Source organism: Apodemus sylvaticus, chromosome 16 (assembly GCF_947179515.1).
Source record: "Apodemus sylvaticus chromosome 16, mApoSyl1.1, whole genome shotgun sequence".
Lineage (NCBI taxonomy): Eukaryota > Metazoa > Chordata > Mammalia > Rodentia > Muridae > Apodemus > Apodemus sylvaticus.
Genome location: NC_067487.1, coordinates 12530751 through 12553057, shown reverse-complemented (window position 1 = coordinate 12553057; position 22307 = coordinate 12530751). Strand labels below are relative to the sequence as shown.

General features: G+C 43.5%; 1 protein-coding gene across 1 annotated transcript in view; it reads left to right on the top strand.

Annotated features, from left to right (window-relative positions):
* Positions 1-22307, top strand: part of Ctnnd2 (catenin delta 2) — an 847786-nt gene that overhangs the window by 477718 nt on the left and 347761 nt on the right. The window contains exon 8 of the mRNA XM_052159968.1: positions 16826-17020. Within this exon, the coding sequence (XP_052015928.1) occupies positions 16826-17020 (195 nt within the window). The remainder of the gene's footprint in view (positions 1-16825; positions 17021-22307) is intronic.

The following is a 22307-nucleotide window of genomic DNA, read 5'->3' as shown; positions in this document are numbered from 1 at the left end:
AGACAGTCTCGTGGCTTAACTTAATCGGCTGTGCTTTGAGTTAAATGTGTTTAACTAATGAGTGAACACATTAAATATTAAGGATGAACAAAATTGTATTGAGAAACACGTTATACTGCGGAACACTTGCCATGTATCGATCAGAGTGGCATTCTCTGCAGTTTGAGTATCCCGTGGGCTCCAACAACTGATTGAGGCAGTGTGACCTTTACCTCTGTCCCCTAGACCTGAGCTGAGGCCCAGCAGTGACGTCTTTCTTCCCCAAATCTGCAGGTGACAGGAATCTAACCTAGACAACTTTGAGTAGAATTTTTATAGTGTAAGCTATACATGATCCCATGAATAGAGAGCATACTTTTCTGTCACTAAAGAACAATAATAGTAAGGGCATAAATATTTAATATAAAGTTGGGTGGGGTTTTTTTTTGTTTTTGTTGTCTACTTTGTTTTGTTTTGCCCACCATTATTAGTTTTTATTAAATCTCTAGCAATTTTGAAGAATTAAAAAGCCTTGCAAATGTGTGCCAAGATCCTATTGAGTATGATTTACGCATGCCAATTTTTCTTACTTTAAAATAAGACGATCTTCCATTTTCTGAGTTTAGAACCAAATTAATCCTGCTGGAAATACAAATACAAGCTGTAAGTATGTATTGAAGTTATAGGGCTTCAGAAGCTTTCATTGAGAGGGAGATGACAAGTGAAATGTAAATTCTTAACCAGTGGATTCCATGAGAACTGACCTTATAAGGAGAACTATTTAGTCGGGGCATGATCGACTTACACTCCAGCCAAATGGACACAAGCTTACTTGTGTGGGGTGGACCATGCACTGTAAGCTCTGCGTTCCAACTCTTTGGAGCCTCATTCAATCTTTGACTGACTGTGGCTCCCACGTGTCACTCTTTTAGTTTATACAAGGGAGAGTGTTGACCAAAGACCCTGTAGGTTCTACTGGACCCTACATGTTTCCTGGAAGAGTTGGTCCCAGAGTAGCAGGGCATGGTCACTTGGTAAGTTTATAGTGAGAATATTTACAGCTCAGCTTTGGGACACAGTTCAGAGGCATAAGATGCTTGGCTCCTGTTTTCCCATTTGTTTTCCTGGAGCTAGCCTGAAGACAAGCGCACGGATGATCCCCATGAACACTGGCCCTCCTCACGTTCTAGACATCACTGAAAACCCAACCTTGAAATATATCCCTGTTCAGATTTACATTGTCCGCTTATTATTTGATCAGCCTGCCATCTTAATCAATTGCTTAACTTGGGTAAAGAGACTTCTCTCATCAGTAACACCAGCAGAGGCTTTAGGAAGGGACTCCCAAGCCCACCAGACCCTGTGTATTTCCACTGCACACCTCCCACCCAACAAACCCACACACCCGGGGAAGGCCAGTTCCTGCCTGGAACATTTGAGTCAGTAGAGAACACATCTCTGTCATGTGTGGTGGGTACACTCTGAGGTTTTTGTCATTCAACCCACTCGGGGCAGGGAGGTCATTTACCACATACAGACCGTCTCCTTCAGAAACTCAGCACCTCCAGTCCACAGTAGCAACCACGGTGTTACTGCCTCATTAGAGGATCATATCATCTGCCCTCCTTATCCTTAGGGAAGAAGACACCTGACTCCAGCACGCTGTCCTTCCTGTGTGCAAACTAACCCTGTTAGCGTCTCCGTCTGCCAGCCTTCCAGAAACCACAGTAGAATCTAATCCTCCGCAGCAGTTAAGTTGATGTAGCATCTGCATCTCACGGTTCTTGCTATCTAATTTCTATCTGATCAAGATGCAGGTGAAACAGTGGTAGAGAAAGCCCAGCTTTCCACATCCTCTTCCAGGAAGTTACAGACCAGAGTCTTGGAACCGAGCTCACATTGCTAGAAGTCCAAGAGGCCTCACTATCACTAAAAGTGTTTTAACATTTGACTCACAGATAACAGTACCTACTCTGCTACCCTTCCCACTCCATACCTCCCTTGCCAATGAAAATGTGATATATAGATTAACTTGCTAGGGGAGGGGCAGTGATATCTACATTTTGAAGTTTTCAAATAATACCAATAGTTATTTGTATCATATTTGACTACCAGGGAAATGTAAACCAAAGGCTTAATTGAAATCACCAGTTGGGGTTCAGCCGGCATCCTCTGCCCAACATTCATGGCCTGGAGTCTCACACGGCAACCCCAAATGAAAATGTATATACAGTGGGAAATGAACTCACCAGAGACACGGAACACACACTCCATTCTCACTGAAAAGCAAATAAAGTGTTTTCCAGAAACTGGAAGTTAGGAGGCGGGGCGGAGCCTGGCTCTGAAGTGGGGGAACCAGAAATGCGGAAGCTGAAGGAGTGGAAGGTTGCTGTTCGCCTCCATCTTTCCTTCTGTGTCCTCACTCCTCCCAGAATGGCTAGGGCTAACCCCAAGAAAAAGTAGTGCCATCTTAACTAAACCACAAACATTGTGAGAGACTTCCGGTTCAGGTGTTGGCTTCCTGAGCAAAGTTTAAGTCACAGGAGGGTAGGAAGGAGGGAGGACACTGCTCACCACCCGATCGCTCTGAAGGAAGATGGCCACCATGCATCACCCTCCCTCTTTGTCACAAAGTCACATTTGGAATCCGTACCTACAGGGAAACACAAATATTCACACATCATGGGACAAATCTGTCCCTTGGGGTTTTTTTTTTTTCATCCTCAAATATGATAAATTAGCAAGGATTACAGAGGAATGGGAGAGAATTGCTGGCTTGAAAAAGAAACTAAAATAGAAAAATAAATTATCCCTTAGAAGAAACAGATCATTTAAGGGATGTAAGAGATTAAAAGACATAAGCAAAAGCTTTGAGTCTAGCGTTCAAGAGGATTTAGGAAGATCTTGAATTCATTAAATAAAAACTGAATAGGATATGTAAATGGAGCAAAAATGTGAAAAATCCTTCTAGGCTGTAAAAACATAACTTATAAAACTAAAACAATAATTGATGAAATGACTGGGAAATACTCAAGGAACTAACCCAGAAGGGAGGGGGGAGTGAGGGACAGAGGCAGAGGGTGTAAGACTCCTGCAGAGCCAGCCAGGTCACATTCAAGAAGTAATGTGTGACTGCAGGTCTCAGAAAAAGTGTTGAGGACGTAAATTATCAAAGTCATGGGGAAGAATTCCTCATGGCTCATGCCCTCCTCAGAAACACCTTGTGCTAGGAATTGAAAGTGTTCCTTATACTACATCATGAAAATTCAAAGTACCGAGATGAAAAGACCCCAGTGCCTCTGGAGGGAAATAAAAGACTTTGCCTGACTAAGCAGTCACAGCTTTGGACAGCAGAGAACACGAGGTACTGCCTGAGCGTCTGAGGGAGTAATTCTCAACCCGAAATCTCCACACTGCCTATTTCCCATCATAAAGTAAAATCCAAACATGCTCGAACATGCAGAGCCTCGGGAAAATCCATCCTGTAGGCACACTGTCCTAGGAAAGTCCCGTATTTGAAAGTTGTATCCTAGCTAAATAAAAGCATGAAATGGGAGGAAGCAGTATCCAGATATAACGAATGCTGGCTAGCAGAGGGATGAAGAGAAGTCCAGGAAAGGGCCCCAGGCAGCAGATTAGGAGGCAAGAGAAGGGACATTCAAGCCAAGTCCCACAGGATCTGGGTGATGTCATAATCTAAGGCTAAAAACACGAAACAGCAATGAGCTTCATTACAGATGCAATAGAAAGAGTTGTTATACTCTGCCGAGTTCTATAACTCCAGAAGACAGCTGTTGAGAGATTTAACAGCTAGACAGATGTGTGAGCATAGAGTTCCATCCCTTCTTAGCTCTGTGGTGCAGTGCCATTTTACCGAAGCCAACAGAATTTAGAGCATACAGGTTTTGTGCCAGGCACTCCTTTCAGGGCTGACGACTCACCTGTGAGCAGCCGGGGTCAAAGCCCTGGTGTTCTTAGCACTGATACTGTCAGGGGTTAGATGAGAGCAACCGTGGGTAGCGACTAGGGAATACAGAGGCCAGAAACATAGCAGCGGGAGATGGATATCCTTGGAGTAAACCTCTGAAGGAAGGAGAAAGGACAGACATGTTGAGAACAGTGTCTGGGGCAGAGGAAACATTGAGTCCAAGAGGTCTGAGGGAAAATCATGCACTGCCCGTCAGAATGCAAAATGGGGTTTCTCACATCATTGGCTTGCTCTGCACTACAGGAAAAAAAGATAAGAATAAACAATTGCAGTCTTCAAGAAGAGCCTATGAGATTGCATCTGTCCCTTGTTTAGCATGTCCACAGGTTAAACAGACTTTATAATTATGTCTTGTTACCGAGAACATCATATCTGACTCTTCTGGGCATCCAAATACACACGGGTGAGAACCCAGGACATAATAGAGTACTGGAGAGTCAGAACAGACTTGTCTTAGACAGCATGATATGAGGAAAGATCTGACGCAGGGAAACCTAAGAGAAGAGGGGCCCCATATGGGAAGAGGGTTCAAGGGAGGGTTGTTGAAATGTTCGAGGTACATTGGGTCACATGTGCATAACGGGCATTTATACAGTTCACCCTGTACATAAGTGATCAGACAGTTTATGAGTCTTGAGTACAGTGTTTTGACTGCATTAGTTCATTTTCTGTTGCTGTTACAACATCCTTGAGTCTGACTACCTGCAAGGACAGAAGAGTAATTTATGACAAAGTTTTAAAGGCTGGAAGACAATGAAGGGTTTACCTCTTTGGTTTGGCCTCTGGTAAAAGCCCCTCAGGCTATGACACTATGTCACAGTCAACTCAGAAAGGCAGCTTATGGGAAGAAAGTCACATAGTGAAATAGGAAGTTAGGTTTCCTTCCTCCCTTCCTCCTTCCCCTACTCCTCCCTCCTTTCTTCCTCCTTCCTCAACATCTAACCCGGGTCCCTTAAGAACAGCCTCAAGCTCATCAACAGCCACATGCTCAGCGACTGTTCTTACATCCAGGTCCTGCCTTTTACCGTCTGCACCATCACATCAGAACACGCCCACTCCTAGGACCAACCCTCCAATTTCTGACCCTTGGAGATAAACTACCTTCAAATTATAGCATTTTTTTTAAAGCAAGGTCCGATTTTTATTTCCGAAAGAATGAATTATACAGAAATCCAACTAAGAGTTTTCGCACATTGCCCTAAGGGGCCACAGGAGAATGTGAATGAATCCTGACAGCATCAGAGACTGGCGGCAATGTGAGGGCATGAGAGAAAATTAAAGAGGAATCAATTAAAAAAGGGACTGCTTCTGGGAACCAAAAAAAATGAGCCAAATGCCGGGAAATTTCCTTGTCTTTTGAGAAGTAGGCTGCCTGCTGAATGAACCCCGTGGTTTGCTGGTCCTGTGTTTCTTCAGAGCTGCAGAGAGGTGGCTGGTACACAGAGCATCTGCTGGGAAAAGCTCTTCTGTACAGGCTGGAATGGCAGAAAGACACTTCAGGATGGAAACAGAAAGATAGGCATCTGCATGTAGGTGGGAAGCCATGCCTGGGGTTTCGTTTTGGCTCCTCAACAGCCAACTGTGGGGAAGGCTGATTTGATGTTGGGGTTGTTGATGAGTTTATTTCTAACTTCAGAGCCTTTTGCCTTAGATTAAGTTAATAGGACACCAAGGAAAAGATAGAATAAGCACACATATTCACAGTAGATTAACTAAAAAGGAAGTGTCTAAAATTTCAAATATCAATGGTTCTTGATATTTGAAATATTCAAATATATATTCATTATGGTAAGCACTGACTTTTGACACCAGGAAGAAATTCTGAATTTTCTGTCAATCAAAACAAACAAACAAACAAAAGGCAAAAAATATGCATAGTATTCATTCACAATCTGGAAAGACAGCTAATGGGATCTCTACACATCTACAGCATTCTATCATGTCTCCTCTAATAGATGTCAAGTCTGCAATTATACTGGGTGGCCATGGTAAACAGTAGCGTGTGAAATGGTTGAGGTTGGCAAATAACCAAAAGCCACATTTGTATCGACCAAAATGTGAATACCAAAGGATATCAGATTGTGTTAGTCAGAATTCACATTACTGTAGTTAAAATACCTAAAATAAAATGTAAAAATTCAAGGGGGAGATTTATTTAGTTGCCAGGTTCGGAGATTTGTGCCCACCACATGAGGAGGAGCTCTAGAGTAGCTCACCTCCTTCCTGACAGCAAGCAGAAAGATGAAGGAATATTAGGGAGCAAGGTAAGACGTCACGGCCAATGAAACACAGCAGAGTCCTTCTTCCTCAGCTCTCCCACACCTTCCACAGGTCCTCCTCCCAAGCTCCTATTGGAAAGTTGTATCTCTCAATGAATTAAAACCATCTATTATCTCGGAGCTCCAACAATCTAATACATCTGGAAACACGCCACAGACATAGCTAAAGGTGTACTTTTCTGATCTCCTTGGTCTTTCTTAATCCAATCAACACGGTAACCAAAATTAACTATCATATAGGTTCTGCCTAAAGTGAGCAAAATGATAGAAATCAGTGAAAATCAACAGAAACGGGGTGAGTCTGAGGAATACAGGAGAGAATGTCTATGTCTTCAGCACTTTCTGGTTCTCTAGAGAATGTCTCTCTTTCTTAGGTCAGTGATGTGGGATGTATGGACACTTACTAGGCAGGTCATGCTTAGCGTACTAACCAAGTGAGCATTATAACCATTCTATATTATTTCTTGACCTTATGTAGTCAGTGTATTGTGGACCTTTCAGGAGCACACACCAATAGGAATCTAAGGAAAAGCTTCAATAATTTATTAAGGAGCAAGTTTGAGCAAGCCATTCCAGTTTCTGCTTACAGTGCCAATGTCTTCAAAGGGACTTGTGAGCCATGGTTTCTGCCTGCTGGTCAGACCTGGATGGTCTCTGAGCTCAAGGCACTGGGTTACTATAGAGGCAGAGCTTCAAATGATAGCTTCTGACTCCAGTCTTGGCTCTCTGTGCTTCGACTGACAATGTGGTGTAAGGAGGTGGAAAAAAAAAAAAAAAACTCCCTAAAAAAAAGGAAGTATCTATTTCAAGAGTTAGTGTAAAACTCCAGAAGTCATTGTTCCTTTTCATGAAATACACATCCAGACATGCACCACATACATGTAACACACCCATACATACTCATTCAATTTCATCTCACTAGTTGTAGAAAATCCCATAGTCATCTTTATTTATTTTGTATTGATATATTCTATTTGATTTGCTATAACAAAATACCACAAATGTCATCACTTTTTTTAACAATGGAAATTTACATGTCACAGTTCTGATGGCTACCAAATAAACCAAAACAAAACAAGCAAATAGACAGACAGATAACACTAAGGCCAAGGCGACCGAGGCAGTAGTAGATTCTCTGTGTGTAGTGAAGACCTTTCTGGTTCATTGAGAAATCCTTGTTGCTTTTTCCTCCTCATGGTGGAAGATACTTGAGAGATCTTTCTAGGGCTTGTTTTACAGGGGCCGAAAATCTCAATAATGAGGATTCTGTACCTTTAATTGAGACTGAACCTGAGAATTAGTGGAAGACACTAACACAATACCACACACAGTCTTCTTCTACGAACTTGTCACGTACTGACAAATAGGCCACTCCTGTTGACAATGCTTAGTAGCATTCAGAAAGTCCCTTGTGGGACTTTCTGTCCTAGAGAAGCGTTACTGGTGCCGTAGGATACTCTTCTCAAATGTCTGACAACTCATCAGTATCTTTTCTGATAGAGACATCTAAAAAGGGGCATTTCAGCTGGGCACCAGTGTCCTTTATGTATGCTACGAAGAGGTTCATGTTTTAACAAGGGTGACGGGCATTCAAATGACAGTGTTGTGTACCCCACCCAAAAATAAACTGAGCTTTAAAATACACATGCTCATAAATACCTACTAAGAATGTTTTCTGAAAAGAATAAGATCCAAAAGCTAAATTCTAATGGAAACCGCATAGTTCACAGTATAATTCTTGTCTTCTCAAAGCCTTTTTATATACAAAACTCCATATGAGAGGAATTAGTAAAGATAAAATATCAATACATAAATGGGTTATAAAATGTAAACATAGGAATAATGAATCTACAAAGTTTATATCTGGCATTTTCTCTTTGTAAATTTTGTTGTAAGTTAATGTGTTTTTTTCCTATAGAAGCCACAAAACCCTCTCTGCTAATAAGTCCACTGCAGAAAAATAAGAGAGTGCATTACACCATGTATTCGAAGCTCAGTGTCTAGTTCTTAAAGGGACTTTGTACAGCCTATGTCTGCTATATCAAAAGTAATCTAACGAAAAGTCTTTTGTTTAAGCTACAGAATGCAAACCATCTCCAGTCATGGATTTTTAAAACTGCAGCTCAGGGTGGTGGCACATGCCTTTCATTGCAGCCCTTGGGAGGCAGAGGCAGGTGGATTTCTGTGAGTTTGAGGCCAACCTGGTCTCCACAGTGAGTTTCAGGCCAGCTGGGGCCTTCATGACGCAGCCTTGTGGTTTATGAAAGCCCCTGCCTGATTATTTCCCTTTTGTGGAGCTAACCCTTTTTCTTTCCACACTGAGAATTTCCTCTGTGGCCCTGGGGCAAAAGCCACAGAACCCAAAAGAGAGCCAGCTTTGTTCCGGTGGCGCTTTGACTGCTAAGGAAAGCTGCCTTGAAGCTTCAGCCAGCCTGTGCTCTTTGGATATGAAGATGTTCCAGGCCCACCTTGTTCTGGATGGTTTCCAAGGAAACTCTGGGGATTATGTATAACAATGAGGTCTGGAAACCTGACAGTGCAGATGCTCTGTTCAAGAGATATCAAAAGCAGCTGCTGAGAAACAAAAACAACACCTGTTGAGTTTTATCCCCCTTCTTAAAAAAGACAAATTTGGGTGTCAATGTTAAGACTGACCATTAAAAACACTGGGAAGTGACTAATGAATAAGGTAGTGTATTAGTCAGGGTTCTCTAGAGTCACAGAACATATGGGTAGTCTCTATATGGTCAGGGAATTTGTTGAGTCTGTAGTACAACTCCCCAACAATGGTCAGCAGCAGCTGTGGGTAGTTAGGACAATAAGAAGATAGGAGTGAGCCGAATTTGTAGTCTATTCCTGCTAGAAACAAATTCTGAAGCAAATTACAATAAGTACAAGGCTCCTCCCAGGTAAACATTAAATTTCATATACTAAACTTCTGCTTGTAGATGTCTAAACGTTTTCGTTACACATTTTGAATGTAATTGTGTTGCCTGACAAAACAGTACAATGACTCAACCCATCCTGACCTTGCCGGCAAAGGTTCAAGGTGCTTGGGTGGGGTCTTCTTGAAGGTCCTTTTCCCAGGCTCTCTTAGGCTGTTGTGGAAGGATGCTGCAGATTCTACAGGACATTCCTAAGCCTGGACTGCTGTGCCCTAGTCTCCCTAACCCTCAGCCTTTTATCCTAGACCTGCAGACTGGCAGGACATGAGGATGTGAGGGTGTGCCAGAATACCTTGATGTTTATACTTGGCTACAGCCTGTCAGGCCCTAAGCTCTCCCAGCAGGATGCTACCTGCAGCACAGAGTAAAGAATGCCTTCCCAAAGTCCATACTCCCCCCACCTCCTATGAGGGCATTGCTCGCTTAAGAGGGCATTGCTCGCTTTCCCAGAAACCACCAGAAGCTAACCCTCTTCCTAGGGCCACTGTACATACCCACTCAGGAATGGATGTTCCCAGGGCTGTTCTGACTCCAAGACTCAGGGAAATACCAGAGACAAAGCCTTGAGTGTGGGCAGAAGATGCCACCTACATCTTGCCTACACACTACAGCAACCATTTAAGCCAGGTCCCTTCTCAGAGGCACCATTGTTCTATTCACTGGGCTTTCCTCTGAGGTCCTTATCTGGGAAGGGCCTCCTACATAAATCCTCTTTTTTATCTCAGAGGTAAAAGACACACATATTTGCCTGGGGTGGAGAAGTGTGCTTACAAAGAAAAGTAGAAGATCAAGGAACCTTTGTATTCAGCAGGGTGTGTGCACTGTGGGTGCCCAGGGAACCTGGGCCCACATCAAAATCAAGATAACCTCCACAAAAACATTCCAGCCCATCCAAATATAATATAAATAGCCTGATCCATTAAAAAAAAGAAAAGTTCTTTTTTTTTCCATATAACCCTTAACCCTAATTTTTTCAGACCCAGGAGGAAGGGCCATTTCTTTTTCTTTTAATTAATCATTTTATTTGTTTACATTTCAAATGCTACCCCCTTCCGGGTTTCCCCTTCGCAAACTCCCCATCCAGTGCTCCCTCCCCTTTTCCTCTATGAGGGTGCTCCTCTACCCACCTACCCACTCCCACCTCACCGCCCTAGCATCCCCCTACACTGGAGCATTGAACCTTCCAAGGACCAAGGGCCTCATCCTCTCACTGATGACAGATAAGGCCATCCTCTGCTACATATGCAGCTAGAGCCATGGGTCCCTCCATGTGTACTCTTTGGTTGGTAGTTTAGTCCCTGGGAACTCTGGGGACAGGGGGGGCAGGTTATGGCATTGATGTGTCAGCTTCTAGTATTCAATGCTGGTGCCTTCACTGAGCTCCTGCAGCAATCAGATGGTATTCACAGCAGACCAACAGCCCCTGTCTTCTCCACCAGAGGAGTCTGTTAAGATGCCCAACCTCAGGCCCTCAGAAATGTGGAGGGTGAACCTGAATTTCAATCAGGACATTCTCACGCGTGGTATCACATGAAACAGATACTTGGCCCGGGAGGAGAAAACTGGCTAACAGACAGTGCCTGCACCACCGTCTCCACCCGGAGCGCTTTTTGTGTCATCCCGGATGTCTCAGACAGTCCATTCCTCATTTCACAGTGGGAAGTAAAAATGGGCCTGTGGAGCGGCCCATCTTAGCAACAGGGGTCACATTGCTTGTGGTCACTATCGCTCCTGCTTTGCAAAAGCACTGCCTGCTTCTGAAGGAATCAAACAAAAGAAGTCTGTTTTCCTAAAAGAAAGAATGTTTGGGCTTAAACAGCCGAAAGAACATCAAAAGACCTCTGTTTGGAAAGAGATTGGATCACATAAACACAGTCGAGGTGCTGTGGGGACCAGTGATTTTGGCCACTGATTTTTTTTTTTCCAGTTTTACCAGAAAGTGCTTGAGTCACAGTTGGTTGGTGACAGTATTCATTTGGGAAAAGGGCAGATGGAGTATACTAATCGTATTGTATTGGCTGTCTCATTGAGAAAGTGATGGGGTGGAGGGGACCTGGGTTGTGTACACTGCCGCTTTGTATACCTCCAAGGCCTCCATGCCAGCAGCAAGCTGCAAGACAGAGAATGTGAAAATCTAGTTTTTATGAGATAGAAGAGAGAGGAAGTTGCTTTTTCTTTCAAAAAACCAAACGATCATGGAGTAGTTTTATATCATTACATCAAAAGTATTAGGTTACAATGCTATTTTGTCATCGAACACATGAATCAATCATTTCTCTCACCAACATTGATCTGAAACATGGCTTTTCGTCTGTGTGTGAATCGTGTCCACACAGCTTTGCATTTCTAATGCAAGAGCTACATTGTCAAGTGAGTCCAATGTGTTGGTGTTCATTTGCAAAGAAAATTTGTTCCATGAACTTGACTACTAGGCCATGAAGATTATACTCAAATTCTGTAAATACTAAGCTTAGTTTTTTAATTAGCAGAGGAGTAAGAGGTAGATCTTGAAATTCCCATTTGGATCTGATTTCAGATTTTCGATTGAATTTGGGTCTGAGTCTGGAAGAGCATGAAGGGGCTTTTTAGTTGTCTTCCCCGTGCCTTTCCCTGGTTGCAATGCTGCTCACTCAGGACCCCAGGCTGGAGAGAAAGTCACAGTGACTCTCCTGCCTCAGCCTCTTTAGTGGTGGGGTGCCCAGCGTGAGCCCCCGCACGTCTCAAGTGGACCCACTTCCTACCTACTCTCAGAGCACCAGGGCACAGCACATCCCTAACGATTTTCTCTTGAGATCAGTTTTTGAGTTTCAGTCCATTGATTTTTTTTCCTCTTCAGTTCCACAGTGCAATCTTCATTTCCCTATCTACTTACATGGTGTTCGCTTATGAGATTTTAAGACTAGCCAGTATTGGATATTATATCTTTAACTGGTCCTATCCAGATGTCACACCTTCCTCTGTGTTTAATCAAGCCGCAAAGGAAAGCACTGTAAGGTTTACCTTTCACAACAGCTATCAGAAGCATTTGAATCACTTAGAGTGTCTCCAGATCTCCAGGTTTGTGTTAGAAAAAGTGTTCAACTCTTTTTATTTTAATCAGCCTATACTTACACAAGGGCTGGCATCCCTGCCAGAGTCTGAAGTGCAGCGCTGGGAGCATCTTCTGCTCTCCCGGCCCTGCTTGCAGTAGACTGCAGAGAACTTAGCTCCTGTTTCAGGCTGTCCAGGAGCATCTTCTGCTCTCCTGGCCCTGCTTGCAGTAGACTGCAGAGAACTTAGCTCCTGTTTCGGGCTGTCGTGTGCTCCTCTGTTTTATACACTCAAGGGCATTAGGGATGAGACTCTTTTAGTGAATTGTCTTCTTTCACTATAGTGATTAGAGTCATGTGTGGGCCAGAATTCATGGCTGATTCCAGCTTCATGCTCCAAAACTAACACAGTAGAAACGGTAAATCGTCCTTCTAAAAGTACTGTTTCTGTTTATGTCAAGTCTTAAACGTCATGGCCAACACGCCAGTGTCACCTTTCCTGTGCATCATGAGCCACTGTGTCAGACTTCTAAATAATGATTACATGTGAGAGTGACAGACATGGTGTGATGGGGTCAACACAGAAGCTCCTGCTTACCAAGTCTCATAGGCCCTAGAGTTCCTAGCATAGAACTGAATTGTATCCTCCCTGACTCCAACGCCTCAGTCAAGTGGTCTGAACCAACAGTCTGCAGCCTCGATAAGATAACTGGGGGCTCAGAGGTAGTTCTGGTAAGAGCTGTCATGCCCCAGTACTGTGTTAGCCTGACAGGTCTTTTCTGGAGCTTCACCTCTGGGAGCTGTGGCTTGTTTACAGCATTCATAGAAGACATACTGTGGCCATTCTATAACACTAATCCTGTGTGTCATGCTCACATTCCGGATGGGAGTCTTCAAACATACTTTCAGAAACATTGTATGACAAAATGGCCAGACACTGAATTCTGTGGCTTCTAAGTTTGTATAAGAAATAGGATGAGCAGGGGACACATGGTAGAATTGAAACCCGAATGCTAAATGACTGCATAAATAAGTTATAAATGTTGCGTATCAACATTATCCTTGCAAAAAATGTACTTCTGCAATAGCAGGGAAAACCATCCATGCAACTGGTCTGGTATTTTCTTTGGTCCATCACATCTTGATTGCATTTTGCTACTTTTCAGCTCTGAGCTCCCAAGCTTGGTTAAGGTCGAGTTCCCAGAATTGTTTGCTACCAACATAATTGGTAAGGGCACTTGACCTTGACATTAGTGATATTTTAGACCCCGTCAGAATTTTTTCCCAGCATGTTTCTTCTCATAATAGCATAGTTTTAGTTCTTGGGAAAGATGTTAAGTGTTCCTGAGTGGTGGTTAGCATCCTTTATGGTGCTTAGAACTGCTATCAAGTAGTCCGTGATGACGAAAAGAAATTTGTATGGAAGTGAAGTACATTTTGTGTGAGTCAGAAGATATATAAAGTATCTAGTGAGATTCAGATGCTGTATTCCTACAATTGGTTTCCATGTAAATCTTTTCCTTCATAATGGCCAAGGCAAAAATAAATATTTTTATATGTATCTGATGATCATTTCTCCCCTAAGCAAAGCCAGTGAAAAATCGTTTTAACTTGATTCATTGGTCTCCCTCTGGTCCACGGTCCCTTTTTTGTTTGTCTTTATAATAACTGTGTCTGCTCACAAGGTCTTTAAAACCGACCACAATGGATAAAACAGAAAGCAACCAGTGCTCTTTTGAGAAAGGCTTTCTCAGTGCTCTGTCTACAGCTGAGATGTGGAATTTCTTTTGCACCGCTGTTCTCATGGGAAAACAGTGCAAGATCTTAGTATCACCAATGAAATTCTAATATTCCATAATGCCACTATTAGATGTTTTGCTGACCATTTTCACTCTATTGCTTGAGAATTGCAATGCCCAAGGGATGGATCTGATACATCCCGTGCCCTCCAGTTCCTCCTCTGTCTTCTGAAACATACTCTCTCTCCATGTTATATCTTCCGTTTCATTTTCTTGTAAGCCCACTGAGTTCCCTTAGTGCTTTCGGTATGTGCAGGCTTTAGGGCCATTTTTCGGAGCAGGGCATCTTCCCAGGGCCCACGTCCCTAACAAAAACAGAATATCAAGTATGATCATTCCTTGACTCGGAGACCAACAACTGCTCAGTCCGAAGAGAATGAGAAGCTGCAGAGTCCTCAGCTCTAAATGGGATGTCCTTCCCAATAACCACTGATCGCCAACGCCTCCTCAGCTGGAGGGAAGACTTCTGGAGCACCTCCCAGCTCCACGCTGGGATTCTGTCAGGCTTGATCTTGTGTAGGTGATGTGCATGCAGTCACAGCCATTGTGTGTTCATCAAAGCAGCTGATTTATTGATTCTGGAAATCAAGGTTTCGCTGTAGCTGTCTATTGCTTCTTGCTCCTACGGTCTTTGTGCCCCTCTTCAGTGGTGAGCCCTGAGCCTTGGGAGGAGAGGCTGTGGTCTAGACAGTTAGTTAGAGCAGAGTTCTCTGCACTTTCTTATTCTCTGAGCAGTTGCTGGTCTCTGAGTTAACGAATGATAATACTTGTAATAGTATCACACTGGAAGTATGATCTCCATCAAGGCAGGCTTCTTGTTAGGATATCGGCTCCTTGCCTAGCACCCGGAGAGCTAATTTGGTAAATAGTACTAATAAATAAATTCCAAGGAGCATTTGCACTCATGTCCCAAAGTTGCCCCCAAAGTTCAGCTGCAATCCTCATTGTCCATTGTGGCTGGGACTCGTTTTTTGTGAGATTCGGAGCAAAGAACTGATGATTAAAAAAGACCACGCCAGACCAAATGTGAGGGTTATTGAAAGAGAAAAGGGCAAGGTGGTGGCGAAAGAGAAGGGGGAAGAGAGGGGAGATCAAAGGGGTCTTCCTTTTATATATGGATAGTGCGGTAGCCACAGGTAAAAGTGGGAGGTGAGTCAAGTGGATTCTGGAAATATGGTGACTGTCGCCTTGGCAACAGGTGTGCAGGGGGTCGAGCTGTCTCCTAGATGTGATGTCACTGGTTCGGAGATCCTGATACCAACAGCCATGCCTAATTTTAATCACTCGTACAATATTAGAATAAAACTAATGGCTCCTCGTGTTTTAAACTTTGGGGATCTCAGCAATATAAACCCAAGCGCACAGGAGGCAGAGCTGACAGCAGAACTGGAAGCACACCATCCTTAAATACATTCCTGGGAAATCTAAGCTTGAGCTTCAGGGAGTGGGGGAGGGGCTGGCATTTGGAAAATCAGATGCCATGAACCTAATTATGCAGAAACAGTTACTTCCAATCTGTCATTCGTCACAACTCTATCTTAATCTGAGATTATTTAATTATCAACAAAGGGAAACAGCTCGCCTGCCCTGATCCTTCCCTTCCTGAAAAGAACCCGGTGCTTTTATTTTTATTTATTTATTTTTTTAAATTAAAATATGATGATATCATCTCCCCCTTCCCCTTCCCCTTCCCCTTCCCCCATCACCCTTCCAATGCATCCCCCTAACTTCCTCTTAATGAGCACCACACCCACAACGTTGAAAGGAAGTTGGCAGTTGATTCTCAGGATGGCTGGTTGGTGTCAGTCTGGGGTGTGTGGGTGAATGTTAGGCTGTCCTTATAACACAGTGTAGACCCCTTTGGTTCTGATATGCATCCTCTGCTCAACACAAAATATGTAGCACTCCCACCTTGTTGCCCCAAGTCCATCTAATGACACCATTGCCCTGACATTTCTTCTCTCGATTTGGATGTAAATCAGTGTCTCATTTATCAGCAGCCAGTGCAACCAGAGTAAACTTTATTTTCACGGGCAGGCCTCTTTATTTAAGAAACTACCTCAGGGTCCCCTGTTTTGTAGCCTTGCTCCACGGGGACGCTTTTACCAGGCTATGCAGGGAGTTCCTGCGAATAAGAAGTCAAAGATACGGGAGAGCCAAACCACTTATAACGGGTACATAGCCAGTTAGTGACAAGCATTTGTACATGTCCGGAGGGAGGCAGAATAAATGTGAATGCTTCAGTTGGTTAGTCGGGGACGCGGGACGCAGCAGCCTTATCCTTAAATATCCGCTTCTTGAAGGAGTACGGGCTGCTTTAAGTCTGCTTTCCTTACCCGTTGTCCAGGGCAAAACCTGCTGACGGCAACAATTTCCGGTTCGGTTTTCAGGAGCGAACTGGAGCGCATTCATTTGCTTGCCCTTTAGAATAGTTTCTGTAGAGCTAAATGGAAATGGTGCGTGGACTTCGAAGGTTGGCTCTCTGCCTCGGATCTCTCAGATAAAGAGGCAAGTTGCATTCATCAGGCGTGTAAAAATAAATATTTTCCAGTGGTCCTGTTTGGTGTGGATTTGTTTGAGAAACCCCAGCATCCATCCAATGACATCAGCTTTGGGTGCAGAGCGAGGCAGCTGGATAGGGTGATAAGCTGATTAGCTTGGCATGTTGCTACCACTTGATATTCTTCATTTGAGGGTTTTTGGAGATTTTGATCACTATACCATACCCTTCCACTCACAAATTCTTGGATACAATACCATTTGGATGTTGGCTGAGTTTTAATGTTCGCCTATTTATTTATTTCAGCTGGGTCCCGAGCCTCGTATAGCAGCCAGCATGGGCACCTGGCCCCCGAGCTGCGGGCCCTGCAGTCCCCAGAGCACCACATAGACCCCATCTATGAAGACCGAGTCTATCAGAAGCCCCCTATGAGGAGTCTCAGCCAGAGCCAGGGGGATCCTCTGCCGCCAACACACACCGGCACCTTCCGCACGAGCACAGGTGTGTATTGGGAACACATTCAGGTCCGAACATGGGCATGGGGGGTACATGAACATCTTAGAAAACTAAATCATTGTTCCAAAATGAAAGGTGTGCCTGTGTGTGTGTGTGTGTGTGTGTGTTTCCAGTCAAGCCTTTTGGCCTGCTTCTATCATCAGTATTTTTGATGACTGAAAGAGATTGTAACTCCAACTGAGCCACCTCACTTATGCTATAAGTGGTGAAGATACAAAGAGAATTGTAGAGTTACTTTATCAAATAGAGAAACACAGAAAGCAAACATGACTGATGTCTTCAGTCCCTTCAATAGTTTATTTAATGACTATAAGTAGTTCACAAAAGCAATCAGTACCCCTGTCATAAGATGTAGATGCATTATTATGGTAAGTCATTTTTAATGATGTAGTCTACCTTTTAACAAGCTTCAAGATCAAAATATTTGTTAAGAATGTGACAAATTTGAAAGATGGACTTAGAATGTGTTTCATGCACACTAATAGGCTAGAGCATTCAGAATTGTTATTTAAATGTTCAAATTATTGAGGCCTCAATCAACTGTGTAGCTCTCTGGGATTAAATATGTATTTTTTTAAGTTGTATCTAATCACAGGACACATGGAGAATGGCAAGTGTTTCCTATGACCTGTAGCTATTCATAAAATAGTCTAAAGTTATGCTTATGTTCCTAATGACACTGACCTCAATAATAAATACAGAAAAATTAGACACAGGCTGAGAGGGACATTCATGGCAAACCTTGCCCTGCCAGGTAAGCAGCAGAAATGGCTCTGTTGCTTTCCTGCTGGTAAAGCTCGCCCCTTTTGCTGCAGCACACGCTGCTGGCTGTACCTGAGTCGTGGGACAGCCATCCTCCTGTGCACAAGCTTCGCCCAGATCTCAGTGAATCATACAGTGCAGTGATTTTGTTAAACTCCATGTGATGCTAATTTACACGTTTTGAAGTCAAGGGAAGCTACTCTTGTAGTTGATTATGGAAATTTACATTTCACTGTCCCACCACATCGAAAGAGGAAAGGCACAAGGCACTCCCAGTGTCATTGTAAACGGCACTCAATATTAATAACATATATTTAGATTTAGACAAGAAAGTACACTGATTTATGCTTGCCAGATCTCTTACCCTCAGCCTGTTACCTCTTACCCTCCTCTGTTGCTCTCCAGTGGGACCACAGGAATATTTATTTATTTACTTATTTATTGCAAATTATCAATTAACATAATTTTATTTCCACATACACCACTTGTGAAAAACACTTACTTTGAATAAAAATGAAAAACAGAAGAAGTTTATTAAGCCCCGGTTCTATATATGCCTTTAGAACTGTGTTTTGTTAGCAAACATTTGGAAGATTAGTTAAAAAAAAAAGCTGCAATAAAAACTGCTATGCACCTATTTCACATCCTAAGCAGTAGCTAGTCTTCACACTTAAAAGGAAGCCATTTTGATCAATTACTTTTCTATTTTTTATTACCTTTAAATCTTTTCTTATAGTCCAGTGGCTATCCCCCTCCAGTTCTGCCCTCTCAGGTTTCATTCTTCCTCCCCTGTTGCCTCCACCAGCCCCCACCCCACCCCCAATATGCACAGGAGAAAGCAACTTAGAAGAGAACAGGATTTATTTTAGCTTACATTTTCAGGAAAGGCATGGCAGCAGGCAGGCCTGGTCCAGGAGCCAGAAGCTGGTTGATTGCATCTCCACACACAGGAAGTAACGAACAAGAACAGGAAGTGTGGTGAAGCTATAAACTCTCAAAGCCTGCCCACAGTGACACATTGTCTCCAGCAAGGTTATACATCTTAAAGGTCTCCTAACCTTCCAAACGCCACCAACAACTGGGAGCCAAGGGTTCAAACTCATGAGTCAAACAGTAGTATTTCTCATTCAGATTATACACTGTGATGTCCTCTAAACCTAGGATAGGCAGACAATATAGCCCACAGGCCAAATCCGGCTTAGCAGCTAAAAATTGATAGTTAAGACTATTTAAGTGACTCGGGTGGGGGTAATTAAGAGATGAGTAAGGTTTTCTGATGTGTGGCAGTGACATGGAAGTTGGTCTAATGTCTGCGAGTGAAGCTGTAGACCGCACGCTCATGCTTCTGTTGAAGTGTCCCTTACAGGTGCTTTGACACTGCAGAGGCAGCACTCTGAGGCCGTGGCAGACACCATGCAGTTCATAGAACCGGGCTTTGTGCTGAAAGTTTGCAAGTCTACTCCCAGATACTAATGGGAAGCTGTCTTGAGCAAAGCAAAGCTATTCTTTCTGTCTTCCTTTGAGGGCAACCAAGAGTCTCCTCAAAAATGCTTCAAAGAGTCTATTGTAATGACAGCCACACCAGAGACCTGCCAAGGTGTGGGAGTCAGAGGTCTCACACCCTGTGCCAGCTGGCACCATGGGACCTGACACAGTTTTTGAGCAGGTGTGATGATTCACACGATGCTATGAACATTTATTTTAGCAAGCATAAAAAGAAGAGAGAGAAAGCTAAGCCGCAAGCTGCAAGACCTGAGCTCTCACACCTGACTCCTGCCCAGGAGGGCCTGGGCCTGCATCTGGCCTACTTCTTGCTCCCACTCTTTTCTCGTCCCAGGACCCACAGCTCTAGACCCTGAATGTCTAAAGTGATGCTTTGGTATATATGTATGTATGTACATACACACACACACACACACACACACACACACACACACACACATATATATATATATATATATATATATATATATATATATATATATATATATTACTAATAGACCAGAGACATATAATAATATCAAGAACAGCAACAGCAATAACAATAATAACAGCAACAACAACAACAATAATAATGATAATAATAATAATTAATAATAATAATAAACAACTGTATCTAGTATAGCACACACCCAAAATTGGAAGTTATTAAAGTAAGGGTTAACAATCATTACAAAACAGCCGTAGTGAAATATTCTAAGATTGCTTCTTTGTATCTGAGGTTGTTTTATTCCTAGCTCCTGTTTTTGTACATTTAGGAGGAGAATAAGGAACCTTGGGGAAAGAGGTCACCTTCTCATGAGGCCCGTAGGTTAGAGATACTTCTGTCCACCATGGTTGGCTCTGATGACGGCTGAGGTGACGTGAGCATGGAGGCTTACTTACTGTGCTGCCTTTGGGAGACAGGGGACCAGCTGTAGCTCATTCAGTTATGCACCCAAACATTTCAGACAGTGCATTAGCAAAAACAGAAATCTGATCGTCTCTTTCACCACACCCACCCATTCTTGGAAATAAGGATGAGGAAAAGGTGAATCAATAATTAGGGAGTGAGCAGGACTGTTAAGAACCAAGGGCGGGTGTTAAGATCAATACAGAGCACGTGGATACTTTCAGGGGCATTCTTTAGTACATTTAATATATTTACTAATGCTTTGGCTGGGGAACATTTTAAGGCTAGACATGAAGATGTTGCATCCAAAGTCACATAGGCTGCTTGGAGCCAGTCTTTGAAAGGTCACACCCACGCTGTCTTGTCCCAGATCCTAGTCTTGTTTGACCTCATGTTGCTAAATACCATTTGAAAGCAAAACAGATTCATCTTCACCCATGCAGCTTAATGGCTTTGGACATTCCGTTATTAAAGTTGTGTCTGCCATGATCCCCTCTTTGCTTGATACACCGGCTTATCCAGCACGGCTTACGGGCTAGTGCCTGTCTCCGAACACACTTCATTTCAGCAGTTTCCTAAACACCGATGGGAGTGTCAGATAGGTCAGTGTCACAGATGTGTTTTCAGCCTGCTGGCTCTCCTAAGCATCCTACCGAGTCCATGGCAACCGTCTCCCTGCCCTTCCCTCTTATCTGCTGTCCTCATTTGAGGGCCACCATGATGCCTGCCTACAGCAAATGTGAATAAGCCACACTTGAGCAGAAAGATTTGTAGGGAGATAACTGCACAAACAAATAACAACAGATTGCCTGTAGCCATTGAAGCTAATACACATTAAGGCTCTATAGATGTCTCCATTACAGGGATGTCTCAGACATTGAAATTAAAGCTCTTCTGACATCTCGGTTAAAGGGATGTCTCGGATGTTGAAGTTAAGGCTCTACAGATGTCTCCATCACAGGGATGTCTGAGGAGTTTCCTGTATTCATTCATCACTACCATTTTTCTGTTCTTTCCAAACCCTCTTTCCTTCCTTCCCAGCTTCCAGATGGAAGTCACCTAAGTTACTTTTATATGGGGACTGTCCCAGACACCAGCTTAGACAGTGCCACCTTTTGACTTTAATGTATTCAAATAGTCCCCAGACTTCTGACCGCTGGACTACTGAGCGCTCGTGTGATGGACCTCATGAACAGGTTCATGCTGGAGCATCAGGAAGCCCAGGTTCCCCTCTTCATCTCGCCTCCACTGTGGGGTGGTGGATGGTGAAACAGCACGAGCAGTTCACTTTTTACACAGCCAGTGTTTGGATTCTACAAAGCCAAGCACAGGACCTTAAAGCCATTCCAGAGTGCGGGCTCTAAGGAATCCTCCGCCACCCCCTTTACAGACTCAGCTCCAACACTGTCTTTCCCAGAACACCAGGCCACTACGGCAAAGTCTGCTCCTTCTTTTTCTACCCAACCTAGTAGAAGGTTGTAGGCTCTAAGGATGACCTTGGATGCATCACTGGTCCCAGAGTAGAGATACACAAAGGAAGTCCATTATCCATCCCCTCACCTGAAGACAGCAGTGCTAGTCAGACATCAGCATGGTACTCCAGAAGTACAGCAGCCACTGCTTTCAGAGTCAGCAGTATCTCCTAGTCAACTAGGCTTACCCTCCCCATCCATGAGAACCCTTCCTCTCATTGAGGACCTCCAAATGTGGGTGGTGAGATGCCAGGCAAAGAGGGCTCCGTGCTGGAAAGTGATGAAGTCACCCTTGTCCAGGAAGGTTCATAATAATTCCTTGAACATTGTTCCATTCATTCTTGCATCATATTAGAAGAGAGAGCAGTGCTGGAAAGATTAGAACCAAGGATGATGTGTCAACTGAACAGTGACAGTGACGTCACACATAGTGTTCACATAAAGGTTTAACAGTGTCAGACGTTGGCACATAAGAGCAATTAAGATGTCTGCAGGAGATGTGCCTCTTTGGACCCATAATTACAGAGTGGCAGCGTCTGCCCTCCGTTCAAGACATTGTCTATCAGTTCAAATGGTTAGAAAGCTCTAGAATTTATTTTTATGGCCGTTCCAATTCTTGGCTGTGTTTCACATTTGTAGACAAATG